General features: G+C 42.9%; 1 protein-coding gene across 1 annotated transcript in view; it reads left to right on the top strand.

The window, feature by feature from the left end:
* The first annotated feature begins 7,878 nt into the window (after positions 1–7,878).
* LOC137352811 (probable G-protein coupled receptor 139) overlaps positions 7,879–19,542 on the top strand; it is a 58,173-nt gene continuing 46,509 nt past the window's right edge. The window contains exon 1 of the mRNA XM_068018667.1: positions 7,879–8,110. Coding sequence (XP_067874768.1) covers positions 7,879–8,110 — 232 coding nt within the window. The remainder of the gene's footprint in view (positions 8,111–19,542) is intronic.

The raw sequence follows: 19,542 nt of genomic DNA, 5'->3' as shown, positions 1-19,542 counted from the left end.
AAGAAAAATACTTTGGATGCTGGAAATCTGAAACAAAAACAAGAAATGCTGGAATCACTCAGCAGGTCTGGCAGCATCTGTGGAAAGAGAAGCAGAGTTAACGTTTCGGGTCAGTGACCCTTCTTCGGAACAGACAAATATTAGAAAAGTCACAGATTATAAGCAAGTGAGGTGGGCGTGGGGCAAGAGATAACAAAGGAGAAGGTGCAGATTGGACCAGGCCACATAGCTGACCAAAAGGTCACGGAGCAAAGGCAAACAATATGTTAATGGTGTGTTGAAAGACAAAGCATTAGTACAGATTAGGTGTAAATACACTGAATATTGAACAGCAGCAAGTGCAAACCTGAAAAAAACAGTGGGTAAGCATTTCATCAAAGGAGGCGTAATACCTGCCCACTTACCTCCTCTCTCCTCACTATCCCAGGCCCCATACACTACTTTCAGGTGAAGCAGCGATTTACTTGTACTTCTTTCAATGTAGTATACTGTATTCGCTGCTCACAGTGTTGTCTCCTCTACATTGGGGAGACCAAGCGCAGACTGGGTGACCGCTTTGCGGAACATCTCCGCTCAGTCTGCAAGCAGGAGCCTGAGCTTCAGGTTGCTTGCCATTTCAACACTGCCCCCTGCTCTCATGCTCACATCTCTGTCCTGGGATTGCTGCAGTGTTCCAGTGAACATCAACGCAAGCTCGGGGAACAGCATCTCATCTACCAATTAGGCACACTTTAGCCTGCCGGACTGAACATTGAGTTCAATAATTTCAGAGCATGACAGCCCCCCATTTTACTTTCATTTTTAGTTATTTTTTCTTCCTTTTTTTTTACTTTCTTTTTTTACATTTTTTACAATTTTTTTTGCATTTATTTCATTTCATCTTAGTTTGTTCAGTTTGCTTACCCACTGTTTTTTCAGGTTTTTTTTCAAGTTTGCACTTGCTGCTGTTCAATATTCAGTGTATTTACCCCTAATCTGTACTAATGCTTTGTCTTTCAACACACCATTAACATATTGTTTGCCTTTGCTCCGTGACCTTTTGGTCAGCTATGTGGCCTAGTCCAATCTGCACCTTCTCCTCTGTTATCTCTTGCACCACGCCCACCTCACTTGCTTATAATCTGTGACTTTTCTAATATTTGTCAGTTCCGAAGAAGAGTCACTGACCCGAAACGTTAACTCTGCTTCTCTTTCCACAGATGCTGCCAGACCTGCTGAGTGATTCCAGAATTTCTTGTTTTTGTTCCTGGGATATTTAGTCGCCAATTATGCCCTTCCCTCAACCAAGTCTCAGTAATAGCAATAACATCATACTCCCAGGTACTAATCCAAGCCCTAAGTTCATCTGCCTTACCTACTACACTTCTTGCATTAAAACAAATGCATTGATCACAATGTCAGGATTAGACCTGAGAGAACAGAGTGCAGCAAGTTCAGAGGGAGACAGGTTAGAGCGAGTGTGGGCGGCAGAGAAATTGAGTGGCTGATGTCTCACCGACACTTCTCAATGAAAAGATCAAGAGTGAGTAAAAGGCCAGAGGGAGGGAGAATACATGAGGTGGGTGAGTCGGTCCACTGGTCAGGGGGAGGACTCCTGGTCAAAGGATTGAGGCCGAATTCGATGGCGATGGAAAAGAACTCAACATCATGCCCAGCGTGAAATTAATTGAGGTGGAAGTGTAAGGGGATAAAACTGAGTCCTTTGCTAGGCACAGATCATTCAGTGACAAAGAGGCGAAGGACCCACTGTTTAAAAATAAGGAGTCAGCTATTAAAACGGAGATGAGGAGATATTTTCCTTTCAGAGGGTCGAGATTTTTTTGGAATTCTCTTCCTCAAAAGGCAGTGGAAGCAGAGTCTTTGAATATTTTTAATGCAGAGCTGGATAGATTCTTGATAAGCAAGGGGGTGAAATGTTTTCGGGAGTAGGTGGAAATATGACGGTGGTCAGTTCAGCCAGGAATTTATAGAATGCTGGAGCAGGCTCGACGGGCCAAATGGCCTACTCCTCCTAATTTGTATGTTCCTTTTTATATTAATACAGGACTCCTTTCAATGTGTTCTTCCATTGTGTCAGCGCGAGCATCACACCCAGCACTAACAGGAAACAGCAACTCTGGACAGATGGAAAGGATCGATCAGAAACTGAGAATAGATTGGAATGTTGCAACAATGGGTCAGAATCTGAGAACACTAGATTGGAATGATACAACAATGGCTCCGAATCTGAGAAAAATAGACCGGAATGTTACAACAATGGATCAGAATCCGAGATTAGATTGAAATGTTACAACAATGGGCTTGCGTTTATCCTATTGGTTTGATAAACTTTCTTCAGATTCTTATTGGATAACATTAGCGCATCGGATCTATTGGGTACTGATGCTGACTCAATACATGTATTATCCCATCCTCTGCTATTGTTGGTGTCCCTGGTAAGTCCCTCGATCCATAAATTAATTCTATAAACCATGATGAACTGTTATGCTGTTCTTAACAACGACCACCTTCAAAATATCGTCCTGCATGTGAACCCATTTGCTAGATAAACTCTGGTCTGTGCCTTTGCCAAATCTACTGTTCCAATGCTGTCCTGTTTACATTCCCTATTACAAACCATCATAAACCACAGTCTATCCAAAACTCTGCTGTCCATCTCTTAACTCACACTAAATCTCGTGCAACCAACATCCCTGTTTTCAGTGACCTACATTGGTTTCTGTAGGACAGAGTAGACAGGAAGAAATAAATGGAGCATGCAAGAAAAGTACCACAATTATGGGTGACTTCAATCTGCACGCAGACTGGGCAAATCAGATTGGCAAAGGTAGCCTGGTAAATTGGTGCATACACTGTGTTCAGGGCAATTCCTTAGAGCAGCACGTTCTAGAGCCAAACAGAGAGCAGGCTATTCCAGAACTGGCAATGTGCAATGCGACAAGATTAATCAAGAACCTCCTGGTAAAGAAGTCCTGAGGCAACAATGATCATAACATGATAACATTTCAATGTTCAGATTGAAGGGAAATCTGTGGATCGAAGACTTGTTTTTTTTTTAACCTAAATGAAGGTAATTATAGGGATATGAAGGCAGAGCTAGAAAAAGTGAACTGGGAAACTAGGTTAAAAGTTAGGAAAGTCGTGATACAATGGCATACATTTAAGAAGATACTTAATAACTCTTAGCGCAGGTTTATCTCAGTAAGAAAGAAATGCTCTTGCAGAAGGTTGCAGCATACGTGGCAAAATAAGGAAATTAAGGGTAATATTGAATTGAAAGAAGCACTGAAAAATCTGCAACGATTGTTGGTGGGTGAGAAGATTGGACAGATTTTAAGAACCAGCAATGAATGACAAAAAAGAGGAAAATAGTAGAGTGTGGGAGAAAGCTAGCTAGTAAAATAAAAGCAGATAAGAAGAGATTCTACATGTATCTAAATGGGAAAAGAGGGACTAAAATTAGTGTCAGTCCTCTAGAAAGTGAGTTTAGGAATTAATAATGAGAAACAAGGACTGGCAGAGGTGTTGGACAGGTATTTTGTGCCTGCTTTCACTGTAGAAGACTCAGAAAACCTTCAAAGATACCAAAATCAGGAGGCAAAAGGAAACGAGGATGTTGAAACAATCACCATCACCAGAGGAACGGTACTGGGAAAACTATTACACCTAATGGCTGACAGGACCCACCATCCGTGGTTAACTAAAATATTTAAAGATCGTATAAAACTTGAAGAAAATTCATATGATGGTGCAAAAATGGGGTGGCAGGTCAGAAGATTGGACAGAATATAAAAAGCAGCAAAGAAAAACTAAAAGATTAATAAGGAGGGAAAAAATAGAGTATGAGAGAAAGCTGGCTAGAAACATAAAGACAGATAGGAAGAGGATCTATAAATATTTAAACAAGAAAAGAGTTAGCAAAGTGAGCATTGGTCCTTTAGAAAGTGAGTGTGGGGAATTAATAATGGAAACTAAGGAGATGGCAGATGAATTGAGCAGATATGTTGCATTGATCTTCACTATTGAGGTTGCAAGTAACGTCCCAGTATTAGCAGTAAATCAGGAAATGGAAGGGAGGGAGGAACCCAAGAAAATTGCAATCACCAGGAAAATGGTACTGAGCAAATATTTGGAGCTGAAAAGTACCCGGGTCCTGATGAACTTCTGAAAAAAGGCACTAGTTAGATAACTGATGCGTTGCTTTTGATTTTCCAAAATTCCCTAGATTCAGGTAAGGTTCCATTAGATTGGAAAATAACGAATGTAACTCTTTTATTCAAAAAGTTAGGGAGACAGAAAGCAGGAAACTATAGGCCAGCTGGCTTAAAATCTGTCTTCGGGAAAATGTTAGAAGCTATTACGAAAGATGTAATGGCAGGGAATTTAGAAAAAATCCGGGGAACCAGGCAGAATCAACATGGTTTGGTGAAAGGGGAATCATGTTTAAACAATTTACTGGAGTTCTTTGAAGAAGGAACATGTGTTCTAGAAAAAGGGGATTTGGTGGATGTACTGTTCTTAGATTTCCAGAAGGCATTTGATAAGGTGCTAGATCAAAAATTATTGCAGAAAATAAAATAAAAAATCGTTGTGCAGGGAGTAACATTTTGGCATGAAGAGAAGATTGGCTCGTTAACAGGAAACAAAAAGTAGGCATAAATGGGTCATTTTCTGGATGGCAAGATGTAATGAGTGCTGTGCCACAGGGATTAGTGCTGGGGTCTCAACCTTTTATAATTTATATAAATGACTTCGATGAAGGGACTGAAGGTCTAAATTTGCTGATGAGACAAAGATAGGTAGGAAAATAAGTTGTAAAGAGGACATAAGGAGGCTACAAAGGGATATAGATAGGTTAAGGGAGTGGGAAAAGATCTGGAAAATGGAGTATAATGTGGTAAAATGTGAACTTGTCCACTTTGGCAGGAAAAATAGAAAAGCAGTATACCCTTTAAAAGTCGAGAGATTGAAGAACTCGGTGGTAAAGAGGGATCTGGGTGCCTGGTACATGAATCAGAAAGAGTTAGTATGCAGGCACAGCATTAGGAAGGCAAATGGAATGTTAGTGTTTATTGCAAAGAGAATCGAGTATAAAAGTGGGGACGTTTTACTGCAGCTATGCAGGGCCTTAATGAGGCCACATCTGGAGTATTGTGTACAGTGCTGCTCTCTTTATTTGATAAAAATGCTATACTTGCATAAGAGGTAGGTCAACGAAAATTCACTTGTCGTATTCCCTGAATGAAGGGCTTATTTTATGAAGAAAGTTTGAAAAGGGTGGAGTTTAGAAGAATGAGAGGTGCCTTATTGAAACATATCATAGCCTGAGGGGTCTTGATGGAGTGGATATCTCTTGTGGTATTCCGTTTGTTGGGGAGACAAGGGGATAAAGTTAAAAATAAGAGTTCAACTGTGATCTTATCGAATGGTGGAGCAAGCTCAAAGCGTCGAATGGTCCAGTAACACCTCAATTTTAATATTCCCACCAGGTGATCAAATCCATCCACGGCCTCACCCCTCTGAAAATCCCAATCCTGTCCATTTCCAATAGTCCTGAAACTTACGCATCTTAATTTTTTTTTCTTATTCCCTTTTTAAAGTGAGTTTCTTTCCCTCGGTCTCTCTCCATGACCACACATTTAATCTCTCCAGCTCCACTGGTGTTGTGGAAGTTTGGATCCATACAATGGTGTGAGCTGCACCGCCGGTTTCATCCAGCACTTTGTGCAGGACACCCAGGCTGGCCGGAGTGCTCGCCTGGGTGTAACGTGTTTGTGTCTGTAGCGTGACGAGGGGCCTAAATATGGTGTCAATCAGCCATTCCAGCAGCTTTGGTGTACGTCTTTGAAACGTGGTCAGTGCATGTCCACTGACCGCCTGTGTTAGTCACTCTCAGCTGAACATACATTCAGCAGCACGAGGAACCCCTTCTAGTGTTATGTAAAAGGACCAGGCATCCAACCTACAGAAGGGGGACTTTTGACTTACTTCTGCGATTGTAAAGTCAGTGGAGGTGTTGTGGATAGTTTTCTGGAGGTTGTCTTGTGAGCTGCTGCAGACATTCAGGAAGGACAGAGGATTTGTGACCCAACTCTGGACGAGGTATGCGGACTGTAGTTACAGGGTCTCTGGGTCTGTAACTTGACCAACAAATGGAGCAGAGGCTGCAGAGAGGGGAAGCTCTGCAAAGAGGGATTTGGAGGGGTCTCTTCCTTACCCACTCCAGGTTTTCCAAGAGCAAAAAGAGCACTGGTCCTAATACCGAGCACTGGGGATCACCACTGTATACTCCCATTGAGTCTGAACAACAACTTTTCACCACTTCTCGCTGTTTACTGTTCCTTAGCCAATGTTATATCCGCACTGTCACTGTCCCTTTAATCCATAGGGTTCAGATTCCTAACCTGTCTATTGAATGTCACTTGATCAAACACCTTTTGAAAGTCCATATATATAACTTCAATCACACCATCCTCATCAGTCCTCTCCATTGTTTTCTCAAGGAACTCCATCAAGTTTACCTCACCACCACCTCTTTCCACTCCTCCACTGTTTTTAAATTATCAGACTGCTTATCCAACATCCAGTACTGGATGAGCAGATATTTCCTCCAATTAAAGCTGGGAAGACTGAAGACATTGTTTTCATCTCTCTGTTCCCTTGCTATTGATTTCATCCCTCTCCCTCGTAACAATCTGAGATTCAGACAGGCTGTTTGCAACCTTGGTGTCACATTTACCACAAAATGAGCTTTAACCTAATTTTCAGGATATCATTACAACCGCCTATTTCCACTTCAGTAACATCGCCCGACTTCACCCCTGCCTCAGTCCATCTGCTGCTGAAACCTCATTCATGCCTTCGTCACCTCTGGATGTGATTATTCCAACTCAGTCCTGGCTAATCTCCCACATTCTACTCTCTGTCAACTTGAGGTTATCCAAAACTCTGTTGCCCATGTCTTAACTCACACTAGCCCCGTTCATCTATCACTGACCGACATTGGTCCCAGTCAAATCTTGTCTTGATTTTAAAATTGTCATCCTTGTTTCAGATCCCTCCATTGCCTCTGCTCTCCCTATCTCTGTCATCTCCTCCAGTTCGACAACCCACAAAGATATATGTGCTCCTCTAATTCTGGACTCTAGTCCATCCCAAGTTTTAATCACTGCACCACTGGCGGCCGTGCCTTCTGTGCCGGGGCCCCAACTCTGTAATATCCTCCCTACACCTCTATGTCTCTCCACCTCGCTTTCGTCCTATAAGACACTCCATAAAGCATATCTGCATGACCAAGCTGTTGGTCACCTGATGTAATATCTCCTGTTCCATCTCAGTGCCATACTTTACTTTACAATGTTCCTACGAAGCACTTTGGGATGTTTTATAATGTTAAAGGCAAAATATAAATATAATTTGTTTTTTTTCCTGGGTTATGACCTCCATAAATCTTCTGATTAGCGTTGGAAGTCTGACAGGTCATTAGTTTACAGCGTATACTCCATATCATTCTTTTTGCACAGTGTGCAACATTTGCACCCCTCCAGCCCTCTGTCACCATTCCCATATCCAAGTATGTTTGAAAGCGTCTGCCCAGTGCTTCTGCTATTTCCACCATTCCTTCCCTCAGCAACCCTTGCACTTCCAATCCAGACACAATGGTCAAATTTATTGTGGTATAAAACATTTTGGATTGAAACGGGTTAACTGAATCTGTTTGTTCAGTGACTGTAATTAATGTCAGTCTCCATGGACCCTAATTGTGTCACTGGAGGGTTTTCCTTTCCCATTAATATAGGACTCCTTTCAATGTGTTGATGCATAGTGTCAGCAGGAACATCATCCCCAGCACTAACAGGGATCATCGTCTCCAGAAAGATGGAGAAGATCGATCAGCATCGGAGAACAATTGATTGGAATGTTACAACAATGGATCAGAATTTTAAAACAATAGACTGGAGTGTTTCAACAAAAGGCAAGAGTTTATCTGAGTATATTTATGACATTTCACCATATTATGATTTGCTAACATTAGAATGGCAGATCTATTACACACTTTTGCTTCTTCAATGCATTTACTATCCCCTGCTGGCTGTTATTGGTGTCCCTGGTAAGTCTCTCTGTACAGATTTTAATTTTATAAGCCATATTTAACTGCATTACTTTTCATATCATTTACTGCTTGATGCTACTGTTATTCCTGGTAAATCTCTATAAACAATGCCAAATGATTTCTAGAAGACAAGGTTAAGGGCACATTACCTGAATGCACGCTGCAGTCACAACAAGGTCGATGATTTGAAGGCCTAAATCGAGTTAAATGGGTATGATCCAATTGCCATTACGGAAACGTGGCTACAGGGTGAGCAAGGCTGAGAACTGAACATGCAAGGATATTCGACATTTAGGAAGGATTGGCAAAAAGTAAAATAATGTGGTGTTGAGCTGATAATAAGGGATGGGATCAGTGCATTGGTAAGGAGGATTTCAGATCTGAAGAGCAAAACGTGGAATCTGTTTGAGTGGAGCTAAAAACAACAAACGGCAGCAAACATTGGTATGAGCAGTTTATAGGCCTCCAAACAGTAGTAGTAGTTTGAGTCATGGTATTCATCAGGAGATTAGAGAAGCACGTAGCATGGATAATACAGTAAGCATGGGTGAATTCAATCTGCAAAGCTAATAATGGAGGACGAGCCTATGGAGTGTTTTAGGGATAATTGACTGGAGCAGTATGTTGAGGAACCGACTAGAGAAGAGGCTATTTTAGATTTAGCATTGTATCATGAAAAAGGGCTAATTAATAAGCTAGTAAAGACATAACAAAAACAGACGGGAAAAGATTCGATAGGTTTGCAAAGTGAAACGTCTGTCTCAGACAAACGTGGGTCCATTACAGGCAGATTCAGGAGAATTTATCATGGGGAATAGAGAAATGGCAGAGAAACCAAATGATTACGCTGTGTCTGCCTTCATTGAGGAAGATACAAAAAATTCTCCAAGGATTAGAGATCGAAGTTATGAGGGAGAATGAGGAATTGAAGGAGATTAGTATTCGTAAGTAGGTTGTATTGGAGAAATTAACAGGGCTGATGTTTGAGAAGACACCAGGACCTCATATTCTACATACCAGAGAGTTGCAAGAGGTAGCTATGGAGATAGTGGATTCATTGGTGATCATCTTCCAAAGTACTATAGATTCTGGAATGGTTCCTGCAGATTGGAAGGTCGGAAAAGTCACCCCACTATTTAAGAAGGAAGGGAGAGAGAAAACAAGGAATTATAGACCTGTTAGCCTTCCATCAGTCGTAGGGAAAATGCTGGAATCTATTCTAAAGGATCTGATAAATGGACACTTGGATAATAATCATCTGATTGGGCATAGTCAACATCGACTTCTGAATGGAAAATCCTGTCTGGCGAAGCTGTTGGATTTTTTTGCAGATCTTTCTAACAGAATTGATAAAAGAGAGCTGGTGGACTTTCTATACCTGGATTTTCATAAGGCTTTTAATAACGTTCACAATAGGAGGTTGGTTAGCAAAATTAACCACATGGGCTAGGAGGTAATGTATTGGCATGGATTCAGGATTGGTTAATAGGCAGTAAACAGAGTATAGGAATAAAGAGGTCATTATCGCATTGACAGGCTGTGACAAGTGCGGTACTGCAGGGATCAGCGCTTGGGCCCTGCTATTCACAATATATATCAATGATTTGGATGTGTGGGCCAAATGTCATATTTGCACGTTCACGAATAACACAAAAGTAGATGGGAATGTGTGTTGTGAGGAAGATGCAAAACATCTAGAGAACGGGTAAGAACGTGGCAGATGGATATAATGTGGCAAAATGTGAGGTTATAGGAGGGATAGATGTGCAGAGTATTTCTTACATGATAATGGATTATAAAGTGCAGATGTTAAAAGGGACCTGGATGTCCTCGATAAAAAAGTCACAGAAAGCCAACATGCAGGTGCAGCATGCACTTACGAAAGCTAATGGTATGTTAGCCTTCATTGTAAGAGGATTTGAGTATAATGGGCTGGTGTAGCCACTGTTGTCATGGTGGTGCTGCCGGCCCAGAGGTAATGTTGCCATTTTGCTCTGTTGTTCGCTCATGTCTCTCAGGTGTGTAAATCAATGTCTATGACCTTTCTGTCACGCCTGCAAACATCATTAAACGAAACTTTTGGCATCCTACTGGTCTTCTGGCTCCCGTTGCCTTTCCACACAGAATATCTTATGAATATGTCAGTTCTCCATCCTGCGAACGTGCCTGAGCCAGAAAAGTCACCTCGGCTTGATGAATGCCAGTGTACCTGGAATACTTACCTGTGAGAGCATGGTGATATCCAGAGGACATAGATTGAAGGTGACCAGCAGAAGCAGCAGAGACAATATGAGGAAAATCATTTTAATCAATGAGTGGTTTGGATTTGAAATGTATTGTCTGATCGGGAGTTGGATGCAAATTCAAAACGAAGTTGGATAAATATTTGAAAGATCGAATCTACTTTTTTATAAATGTTCAGCATAACCTCCCAGCCTGTGTGCTGTTTGTCTTTACTTATAAATCCCAGGACCCCATTTGCTTTACTAACTTTCCTGTCTCCTTGAAAGATTTTCACACATACATCGCAGGGTTTACCTGTTCGCGAACTCAGTTTAAAGTTGTATCATTTAGCGTATATGGTCTGTCCTCATTCATCCTCCCAGAATATATTTCCTCACACATCTTCCTTGCCAGTTAAATATTGGTAAGTCTGAAGCCATTGTTTTCAGTCCCCATCCCAAACAATGTTTCATAGTTACTGACTATATCTCTCTCCTTGGCAACTGGCTGAGACGAAATGAGACTGCTTGGAACCTCGGTGTCATAGTTGGCCCTGAGATGAGCTTCCTGCCAAATATTCACATGAACTGTTAAACTCCCTATTTCCAGCCCCGGAACATTGCCCCCTCTCAGCTCTTCTGCTTCTGAAAAAGTAATCGGTGTCTATTTACTGGCATGGAGAAGTAGAACAGCATAAATGAAATAATATGCCTAAATGAGAGAATGTGTTGGCTTGTACTAGGAAAGGAAGTTGTGGAATTTTAGAAAGCCTTTGAAGGAGCACCACATAAATTATTAACAAAACAGGGGCACATTGGATAAAACAATGGCTTAAAGGCAGAAAACAGTGAGTCGTGCAAATGATTCGTTCCTGGGATGGAAGCGCCGTTGGCTGGACCAGCATTTATTGCCCATCCCGGATTGTCGGTGAGAAGGTATTGCTGAGCTGTTTTAATGAAGCGCTGCTTTCCATGTCAAGTAGGTACAGTCACAGTGCTGTTAGGAAGGGAGTTCCAGGATTCTGACCCAGCGACAGTGAAGAAACATCGATATAGTTCCAAGTCAGGATGGTGTGACTTGCAGGGAAACATGCAGGTGGTGATGTTTCTATGCATCTGCTGACCTTGTCTTTGGAGGTGGCAGGGTCGGGGATTTGGAAGTTGCTGTTGAAAGAAACGTGGTGAGTTGGTGCACTGAATCTTATAGATGGTACACACTGCTGCCACTCTGCATCTGTGATAAAGTGAAAGTTTAGGGTTGTGGATGGCTGTTCTGAATGGTGTCGAGCTTCTTCAGCACTGTTTCAGCTGCACCTAACCAGACAAGTGGAGAGTATTCCATCACATTCCTGACTTTTGCCGTGTCGATGGGGAGATAGGAGGTGAGTTACTCATCACACATTTCTTCGTCTCTGACCTGTTCCTTTGTAACCACAGTATTTACCTTGCCTGCTCCAGTCCAGTTTCCGGTAAATGGTGACCACCACGATATTAATAGTTGGGGTTTCAGTGACGATGATGCCATAGAATGGCATGGGGAGATGGTTAGAATCTCTGTTGTTTCAGATAATCATTGCCTGGCTCTTATATGGCTCGAATGCTCCTTGCCACCTAAGAGCCCAAGCGTGGTTATTGTCCATGTATTGCTGCATTTGGACAAGGCCTGCTTCAGTATCTGAGGAGTCGTGAATGGCGTTGAACATTGTGCAATATTTAGCCAACTTCCACACCTCTGATTTTCTAACAGACGGAAGGTCATTGATGAAGCAACAAAAGATGGTTGGGCCTAGGACACGACACTGAGGAACTCCTGCAGTGATATCCTGGGACTGAGATGATTTGCCTTTAATAGGGCAGTCAGTCTCACCTTGCCTCTGGAGTTCAGCTCTTTAGTCCATGTTTTGAACAAGGCTGTAATGAGGTCAGGAGCTGAGTGGAACCCAAACTCAGCGTTAGTGAGCAGGTTATTGGGCCGATTCACTTTGTCAGAAGAGAAAGGGAGAGGCAATATAAACTTAATAACATAGTTCTAAAGAGTGTGCAAGGGCAATGGGCCCTAGGGTTGATGTGCATCAATCTTTGAATGTGGCAGGACATATTGAGTGAATATTTGTCAAAGTATATGGGGCCTTGGGCTTCATAAATGGAGATATTGAGTACAAAAGTAGGCAAGATATGTTGAACCTTTTCTCATGCAGGCCAAGAATGAGGCACATTAATTTCGCCATATGGACATTGAATTTCAAATTGTTGCTGGGCATAAAAGGAAGTCTATTAGAAATGTTGCCGTGCCCCTGCCTGGAAGGCCATTTTTGCATACTAGCATACAGAGTTTAAACAAAGGAGCTACCCCTTCCTTTCAGTGCACAAGATCTGACCAGTTTAGTCACATGACTAACTGGCTGTCACCGTTTTTTTGAACTCGCCACATAGAATTTAAACTCAGTAAGCTGTTTGCTTCTGGGCTGAGAAGACCTCTCTTCTGTCTGCTCCCATCTCTTGCTCAAAAAATTGGAAACCACTGAAGAAACAGGAATCCCAAGAGAGAAAAGTTGCCTAGAGTGATCAAGGTTTAAGAAGAATACTGGGGCCCAATGAAAAGCAAGATCTACCTAGAAACGGACTTTACAGTGAGATCGAAGAACAGTAAAAAACCACCTTCAGAGATTGCCTCAAACGTTTTCATTATATTTTCTTTGTTTTTCCGTCCCTATTTGCATGTATTGCATGTGCATGCTAGCGTGGGATTGTTGTGTATCCGTGGTGTTAACCAAATTAGATTTTAAGTTTTATAAAATTTCACTTTTCTTCTTTAAACCTGAGAAAACGTTGTGTTCTGGCTTACTTGCCTTTTCATTGGAAAGCAGTGAACAAGGATTCACAAAGGGGGAGCTCAAAACACGGTGCGTTAAAATTAAAGCCTGTTACAGTAAGAACAGGTGAAGGCTGAGAGGGACCCCTAGACACCTTTCCCACCTGGTCATAGCACTTTATAAAGACTGGTAAGGCCCCAACTAGCGTATTGGGGTTTATGGTTACAAGGTTAGGATGGAGACTCTGGGACTGCTTTCCTTGCAGCAAAGACGGTTGAGGGAAATTTGACAGAGGTCTACATGATAAGGACAGGTTTAGATAAGGTAGGCAACGAAAATCTGTTCCTATTAGCTTATATTAGAAAAAGTGAGGTATCCGTAGTTAAGGTTTTGGGCAAGAGATGAAGGGGTTGTGAAGAAGAACGTGATTTTATGCAACGAGTGGCAGTTGTTTGGACCTTGCTGCCTCCAAGGGTTTTGGAAATGGGTAGAATCAATGTTGTCAGAAGGTTTCTGGAAAGAAACTTGAGAGAAGTAAACTTGCAGGACTCCAAGAACAGAGCCGCAGAATGAGACTGACTGGGTTGCTGTACAGAGAGCTGGCATGGACAAGATAGGATGAATGGTCTCATTCTGTGTAGCTATTACTCTTTCAATCAATGAGAGGGGAAAACTATTACTACTGATTACATACCTTGGAAAGGTTTATAAGGGACCCTGCAGCATCATCCTGTTGAAACCCGTAATGTAAGTTAAATGTTAGAAGGCCCAGAACGTGGTTAACAAATGTCCTTCACAAACAGAGTAAATGAGTTCAGACAGCAACGCCCCACCTTCCCCCCCCCCCCCCTACCCTGCCTGCCTCACTAGTCTGGAGTCATTCACAATGAGGAGTAGTTTTTCCTGGTTTTCTCCACATAGGAGAGCAGCCAGGCTTTTCACTGTGTCCCCCACCTCCATGTGGAAAGTCTTGTCAGGGTTAGGTAAGATAATACCCCTGACCTGGATGACAACTTTCTTCAATTGTGCTACAGTCCATACTTTCTTCAGACCAACCGGTTTAAACCTGGTCATCATTAACATTAGGTAGCTCATAGATATGTCTCTGAGTATCGGGAAATTGATGAATGAAGGTCCACTGGTACACCACCAGTCTGAGGAAACGACAGAGTGTAGCCTTTGAGGTGGACAGGGGTAGACACTGGATGAGAGTGAACTGATGCCCCACCAGGCTGAGGATAGGACACAGGGTAGTCTTTGAGGTGGACAGGGGTAGACAGGGGATGAGGGTCCGCTTATACCCCACCAGCCTGAGGATAGGACACAGGGTAGTCTTTGAGGGGGACAGGGTTAGACACTGGATGAGGGTCCACTGATACTCCACCAGCCTGAAGATAGTACACAGGGCAATCTTTGATGTGGACAGGGGTAGACACTGGATGGTCTCGACCTGATGTTAGCGTGGGCTGATGCTGGATGATCCAATCTGGGCACCTAGAAAGGTGACACGACCTTACACCAGCTGGGCCTTACGTGCATGGTCCTTTGGTCCAGCTCCCAAAGTAACTGCAGTAGTTCCTGTAAAACGGTTAAATGTGTGGACACGGTCTGTGGTGATGAGGAGGAGATCATCGACATATTTCAGTAAGCAAGAAGACTGTAAAAATGTCATAAGGGCCCCGGCCATACGTTTGTGTAAAATAGTGGGGTTATTGTGGCACCCTTGTGACAGACATGCCCAGGGGTATCTCTGGTCCTCAGAAGTGAATGTGAATTTAAATTGTTTGTCTAGTTTTACTGGGATACTCCAATATCCATTAGAGATATCCAAGGTGTAGAAGACAGCCCTGCCACTGGGATTCCAGGAGAGTCGTTTGGGTGTCTCTCAGACAACTGTGTTCACACAGGGGTGACTGAGTTGAGTTTGTGATGGTCAATAGTCAGTCACCAGCTCCCATCCGGTTTTCTAACTGGCCAAATGAGGCAGTTAGTAGTGAATGTGCCTTTGTCACTGATGATCTTGAGCCATTTGCCCGAGTACCTGATGCACTGTGGGAACTGGCCAAGCTCGCTTCCTAATCTGCATGACTACTATTGCTGCATTCATCCTTTCCAGCCGCTGCTCAACAGTCTCAGCGGATAACGGGAATCACTGTTACAGTCAGCTTCACCAATGTCCCTATTGCAGCACTCACAGGCGGAGTGATGCAGGCAATAACAATTCAAACAGCGCACAGGGGCACTCTTTTTTGCTGCAGATGTTTGGGATGACCCAGATCTCTGACTGGGCAGTGCCCCTCTGGACAGCCACTATATTAACTTTGATGGGTGTTCAGGGACTATTAGCCTGGGCCTGCTCCCAGGCTGTTCAGAAATGGGTGTGAATTTGGTCACAGGGTGTGTTTTTGGTTATGTAAATGCCAGAGCTAAATGGATAAATGGTTGAAGGCCATACAGAAAGACGGGTTTACTACCTGGGCAATTACAATGGTACACGCCATCCTTGCTAGTGTGCCTGAAGATGTCATGGAGCCTTTCTGTGAAGGCACTCAAGCTCTCGACAGGGAGCTGCTTTGCATTGACCAGGACCTGGTGGACGCCAATGTTCCCTTTTCCCAGTGCCCTCCAGAGGTCAGCCTCCATATCCTCTATTGTGTCCTCAACCAGAATTATCTGATCCAACTCTTGTTTTTAACCTGTTTAAAGTCATTCCGTTCTATTTCATGATAAGTGACTTTGAAAATGTTACACCTTGGTATGAGACGAAGTGAGCAGCTGCTCATATCCACCGTTCCCAGGTCCTGCTTTAGTGCCCTGGCCTCAACGGGGGTAAGGGAGCTCTTTGTGACTGTGGATTGCTCTTGCTCTTACAGGCTGGCCTGCAACTTCGGCCCGGGTTTCCACACACCCTGGTATTTTCCAGTTATCCTTCCCTCTTTGGAAGGAGGACGTGGAGTAGAACCTATTCGATGAAAAGTCACAGACCTGAAATATTAACTCTATTTCACTCTCCACAGATGCTGCCAGACTTGCTGAGTATTTCTGACACTTCCTGTTCTCATCTCAGTCTCTCATATCATTGTTTGAACAAAACACTAGACGCCTCATTCGACAATTGTAGCTGAAGGTGTATTTTGACAGGACAGTGATCTTGTCAGTGGAAAATCCTGCCGAACCTGGAATGAAAGATATAAACACATTTTACAAATCATGATTCAGTGCTCAAGTCGCATAACATGGTCTGCTACTGAAGGGAGCAATCAGCAGGGAGGTAACTCCGTGAAACGGATTTCTGACTGATGAGTATATTGCTTACAGGTGTTTTGATAATGAGTGTTTTGTTTTGTTGTAAACCAGTAGTATTTGTACCAAATTGGTAAGATCTTTTTTGTTTAATTTGAGCTTTTAGTGTTGTCTCCTTCTTTCCCGTGATTGGGGAGGGTTTAAACTAAAATGGCAGGGGGATGGGAACCTTTGCAAGGAGTTAGAGAAGGGGGGATCAAAGACAAGAACAAAAAACAGTAAGGGGAATAAGAAAAGTGACAGGAAGAGAAATCAAGGGCCAGAATCAAACAGGGTCACAGTTAAAAATAGTGGGAGAGAACAAGCAATAGTAAAACGACAAGCCTTAAGGCTTTGTGCCTTAACACGTGGAGCATTCGCAATAAAGTGGATGAATTAATCATGCAAATAGATGGAAATGGGCATGATACAGTCACGATTACGGAGACATGTGGGCAAGGTGACAAGGGATGGGAAATTAACATCCAGGGATATTCAGTATTTAGGAAGGACAGACAAAAAGCAAAAGACGATGGAGTTGCAAAGCTGGTTAAAGAGGAAATTAACGCAATAGTGAGGAAAGATATTAGCTCTGACAATATGGAATCTGTATGGGTAGAGCTGAGAAACATTAAAGGGCAAAACACGTTAGTGGGGGTTGTGTATAGACCCCCAAACTGTAGTGGTGATGTTGGGAATGGCATTAAACAGGAAATTAGAGATGTTTGCGATAAAGGAACATCTGTAATTATGGGTGTTTTAATCTGCATATAGATTGGGCAATTCAAATTAGTCACAATACCGTAGAGGAGGAATTCTTGGAGTGTATACGAGATGGTTTTCTGGACCAATACCTTGAGGACAGGTCATCCTACACAGGGTATTGTGTATTGAGAGAGGAATAATTGACATTCTAGTTGTGCGAGACCCCTTGGGGGATCATAATGACCATAATATGATATAATTCTTCATCAAGATGGAGAGTGAAGTAGTTGATTCTGAGACGGCGTCCTGAATCCTCGTAAAGGAAACTGCAAAGGTCTGAGGTGCGAGTTGGCCATGACGGATTGGGAAACGTTACTTAAAGGGATGACGGTGGATAGACAATGCCAAACATTTAAAGAGTGCACGGATGAACTGCAACGATTGTTTAGCCCTGTCTGACTCAAAAGTAAAACGGGAAAGGTAGCCAAACCATGGCATACAAGGGAAATTAGAGACCGAATTAGATCCAATGAATAGGCAGATAGGTTTTCCAGAAAACAAACAACAGACCTGAGGATTGGGAGCAGGATAAAATTCAGCAAAGGGGGACCAAGGGATTGATTAAGAAGGGGAACATAGAGTACAAGAGTAAGCTTGCCGGGGACATAAAAAACTGACTGTAAAATTTTATTTAGGTATGTGAAGAAAATAAGATTGGTGAAGATAAATGTAGGTCCCTTACAGTCTGCAAACAAGCGAATTTATTATGGGGAACAAAGAAATGGATGACCAACTAAATGCATACTTTGGTTCTGTCTTCACAAAGGAGGTCACACCTATCAAACCAGAAATGTTGGGGAAAACACAGGGCGTGGTGAAAGAGAGGAACTGAAAGAAATCAGTATAAGTAGAGAAATGGAGCTGGGGAAATTGATGGGACTGAAGGCCGATAAATCCCCAGGGCCTGATGGTCTGTATCCCAGAGTACTTAAGGAAGTGGCCCTAGAAATAGTGGATGCAATGGTTGTCATCTTCCAAGATTCTGTAGACTCTAGAACAGTTCCTACAGATTGGAGGGTAGATAATGTAACCCCAATATTTAAAAATGGAGCTAGAGAGAAAGCAGGGAATTATAGACCAGTCAGCCTGACGTCGGTAGTGGGGAACATTCTAGAGACCATTATCAAAGATTTTATAGCAGAGTACTTGGAGAACAGTGGTATAATCGGATAGAGTCAGCATGGATTGACGAAAGGGAAATCATGCTTGACAAATCTACTGGAATTCTTCGAGGATGTTGATGACGGGGAGCCAGTGGATGTGGTTTATTTCGACTTTCAGAAGGCTTTCGACAAAGTCCCACTTAAATGATTAGCATGTAAAATTAAAGCGCATAGGATTGAGGGCAGTTTATTGTGATGGATGGAAAATTGGTTGGCGGACAGGAAACAAAGATTAGGGATAAATGGGTATTTTTCCAAATGGCAGGCAGTGACGAGTGGGGTACCGCAGGGATCAGTGCTAGGACCACAGCTGTTCACAATTTACATGAATGATTTAGATGAGGGAACTAAATGTAATATCCCCAAATTTGCAGATGGCACAAAACTGGGTGGGAGGGTGAGTTGTGAGGAGGATGCAGAGAGGCCTCAGGGTGATTTGGACAAGTTGAGGGAGTGGGCTAACGTATGGCAGATGCAGAATAATGCGGATAAATGTGAGGTTATCCACTTTGGTAGCAAAAACAGGAAGGCCGATAATTATTTGAACGGCTATAAATTGAGAGAGGGGAATATGCAGCGTGGCCTGGATGTTTTCGTACACCAGTCGCTGAAGGTAAGCAAGCAGGCAAAACAGGCAGTACAAAAGGCAAATAGCGAGAAGATTCGAGTACAGAAGCAAGGCTCTCTTGCTGCAATTATACAGGGCCTTGATGAGGCCACACCAGGAATATTGTCTGCACATCTGGTCTCCTTATCTGAGGAAGGGTGTTCTTGCTATAGAGGGATTGATACTGGCATGGCGGGACTGACGTATGAGGAGAGATTGAGTCGGTTAGGATCATATTCGCGGGAACTCAGAAGATTGGGGGTGAGGGCGGATCTCATAGAAACTTATAACTTTCGAACAGGACTTGACAGGGTAGATGCAGGAAGGTTGTTCCCGATGGTGTGTGAGTCCAGAACCAGGGGTGCTCGTGAAAGGATATGGGGTAATCGTTTCAGGACTGAGATGAGGAGCAATTTCTTCACACAGAGAGTGTTGGGTCTGTGGAATCCGCTATCACAGAAATCAGTTGAGTCCATAACAGTGTATGTTTTCAAGTAGGAGTTAGATATAGCTCTTGGGTCTAAAGGGATCAAAGGATATAGGGCGAAAGCGGGATCAGGTTACTGAGTTGGATGAT

This window comes from Heterodontus francisci, chromosome 39 (genome assembly GCF_036365525.1).
Source record: "Heterodontus francisci isolate sHetFra1 chromosome 39, sHetFra1.hap1, whole genome shotgun sequence".
NCBI lineage: Eukaryota > Metazoa > Chordata > Chondrichthyes > Heterodontiformes > Heterodontidae > Heterodontus > Heterodontus francisci.
The sequence above is the reverse complement of the archived record's forward strand: the minus strand, read 5'-3'. Positions and strand labels throughout refer to the sequence as shown.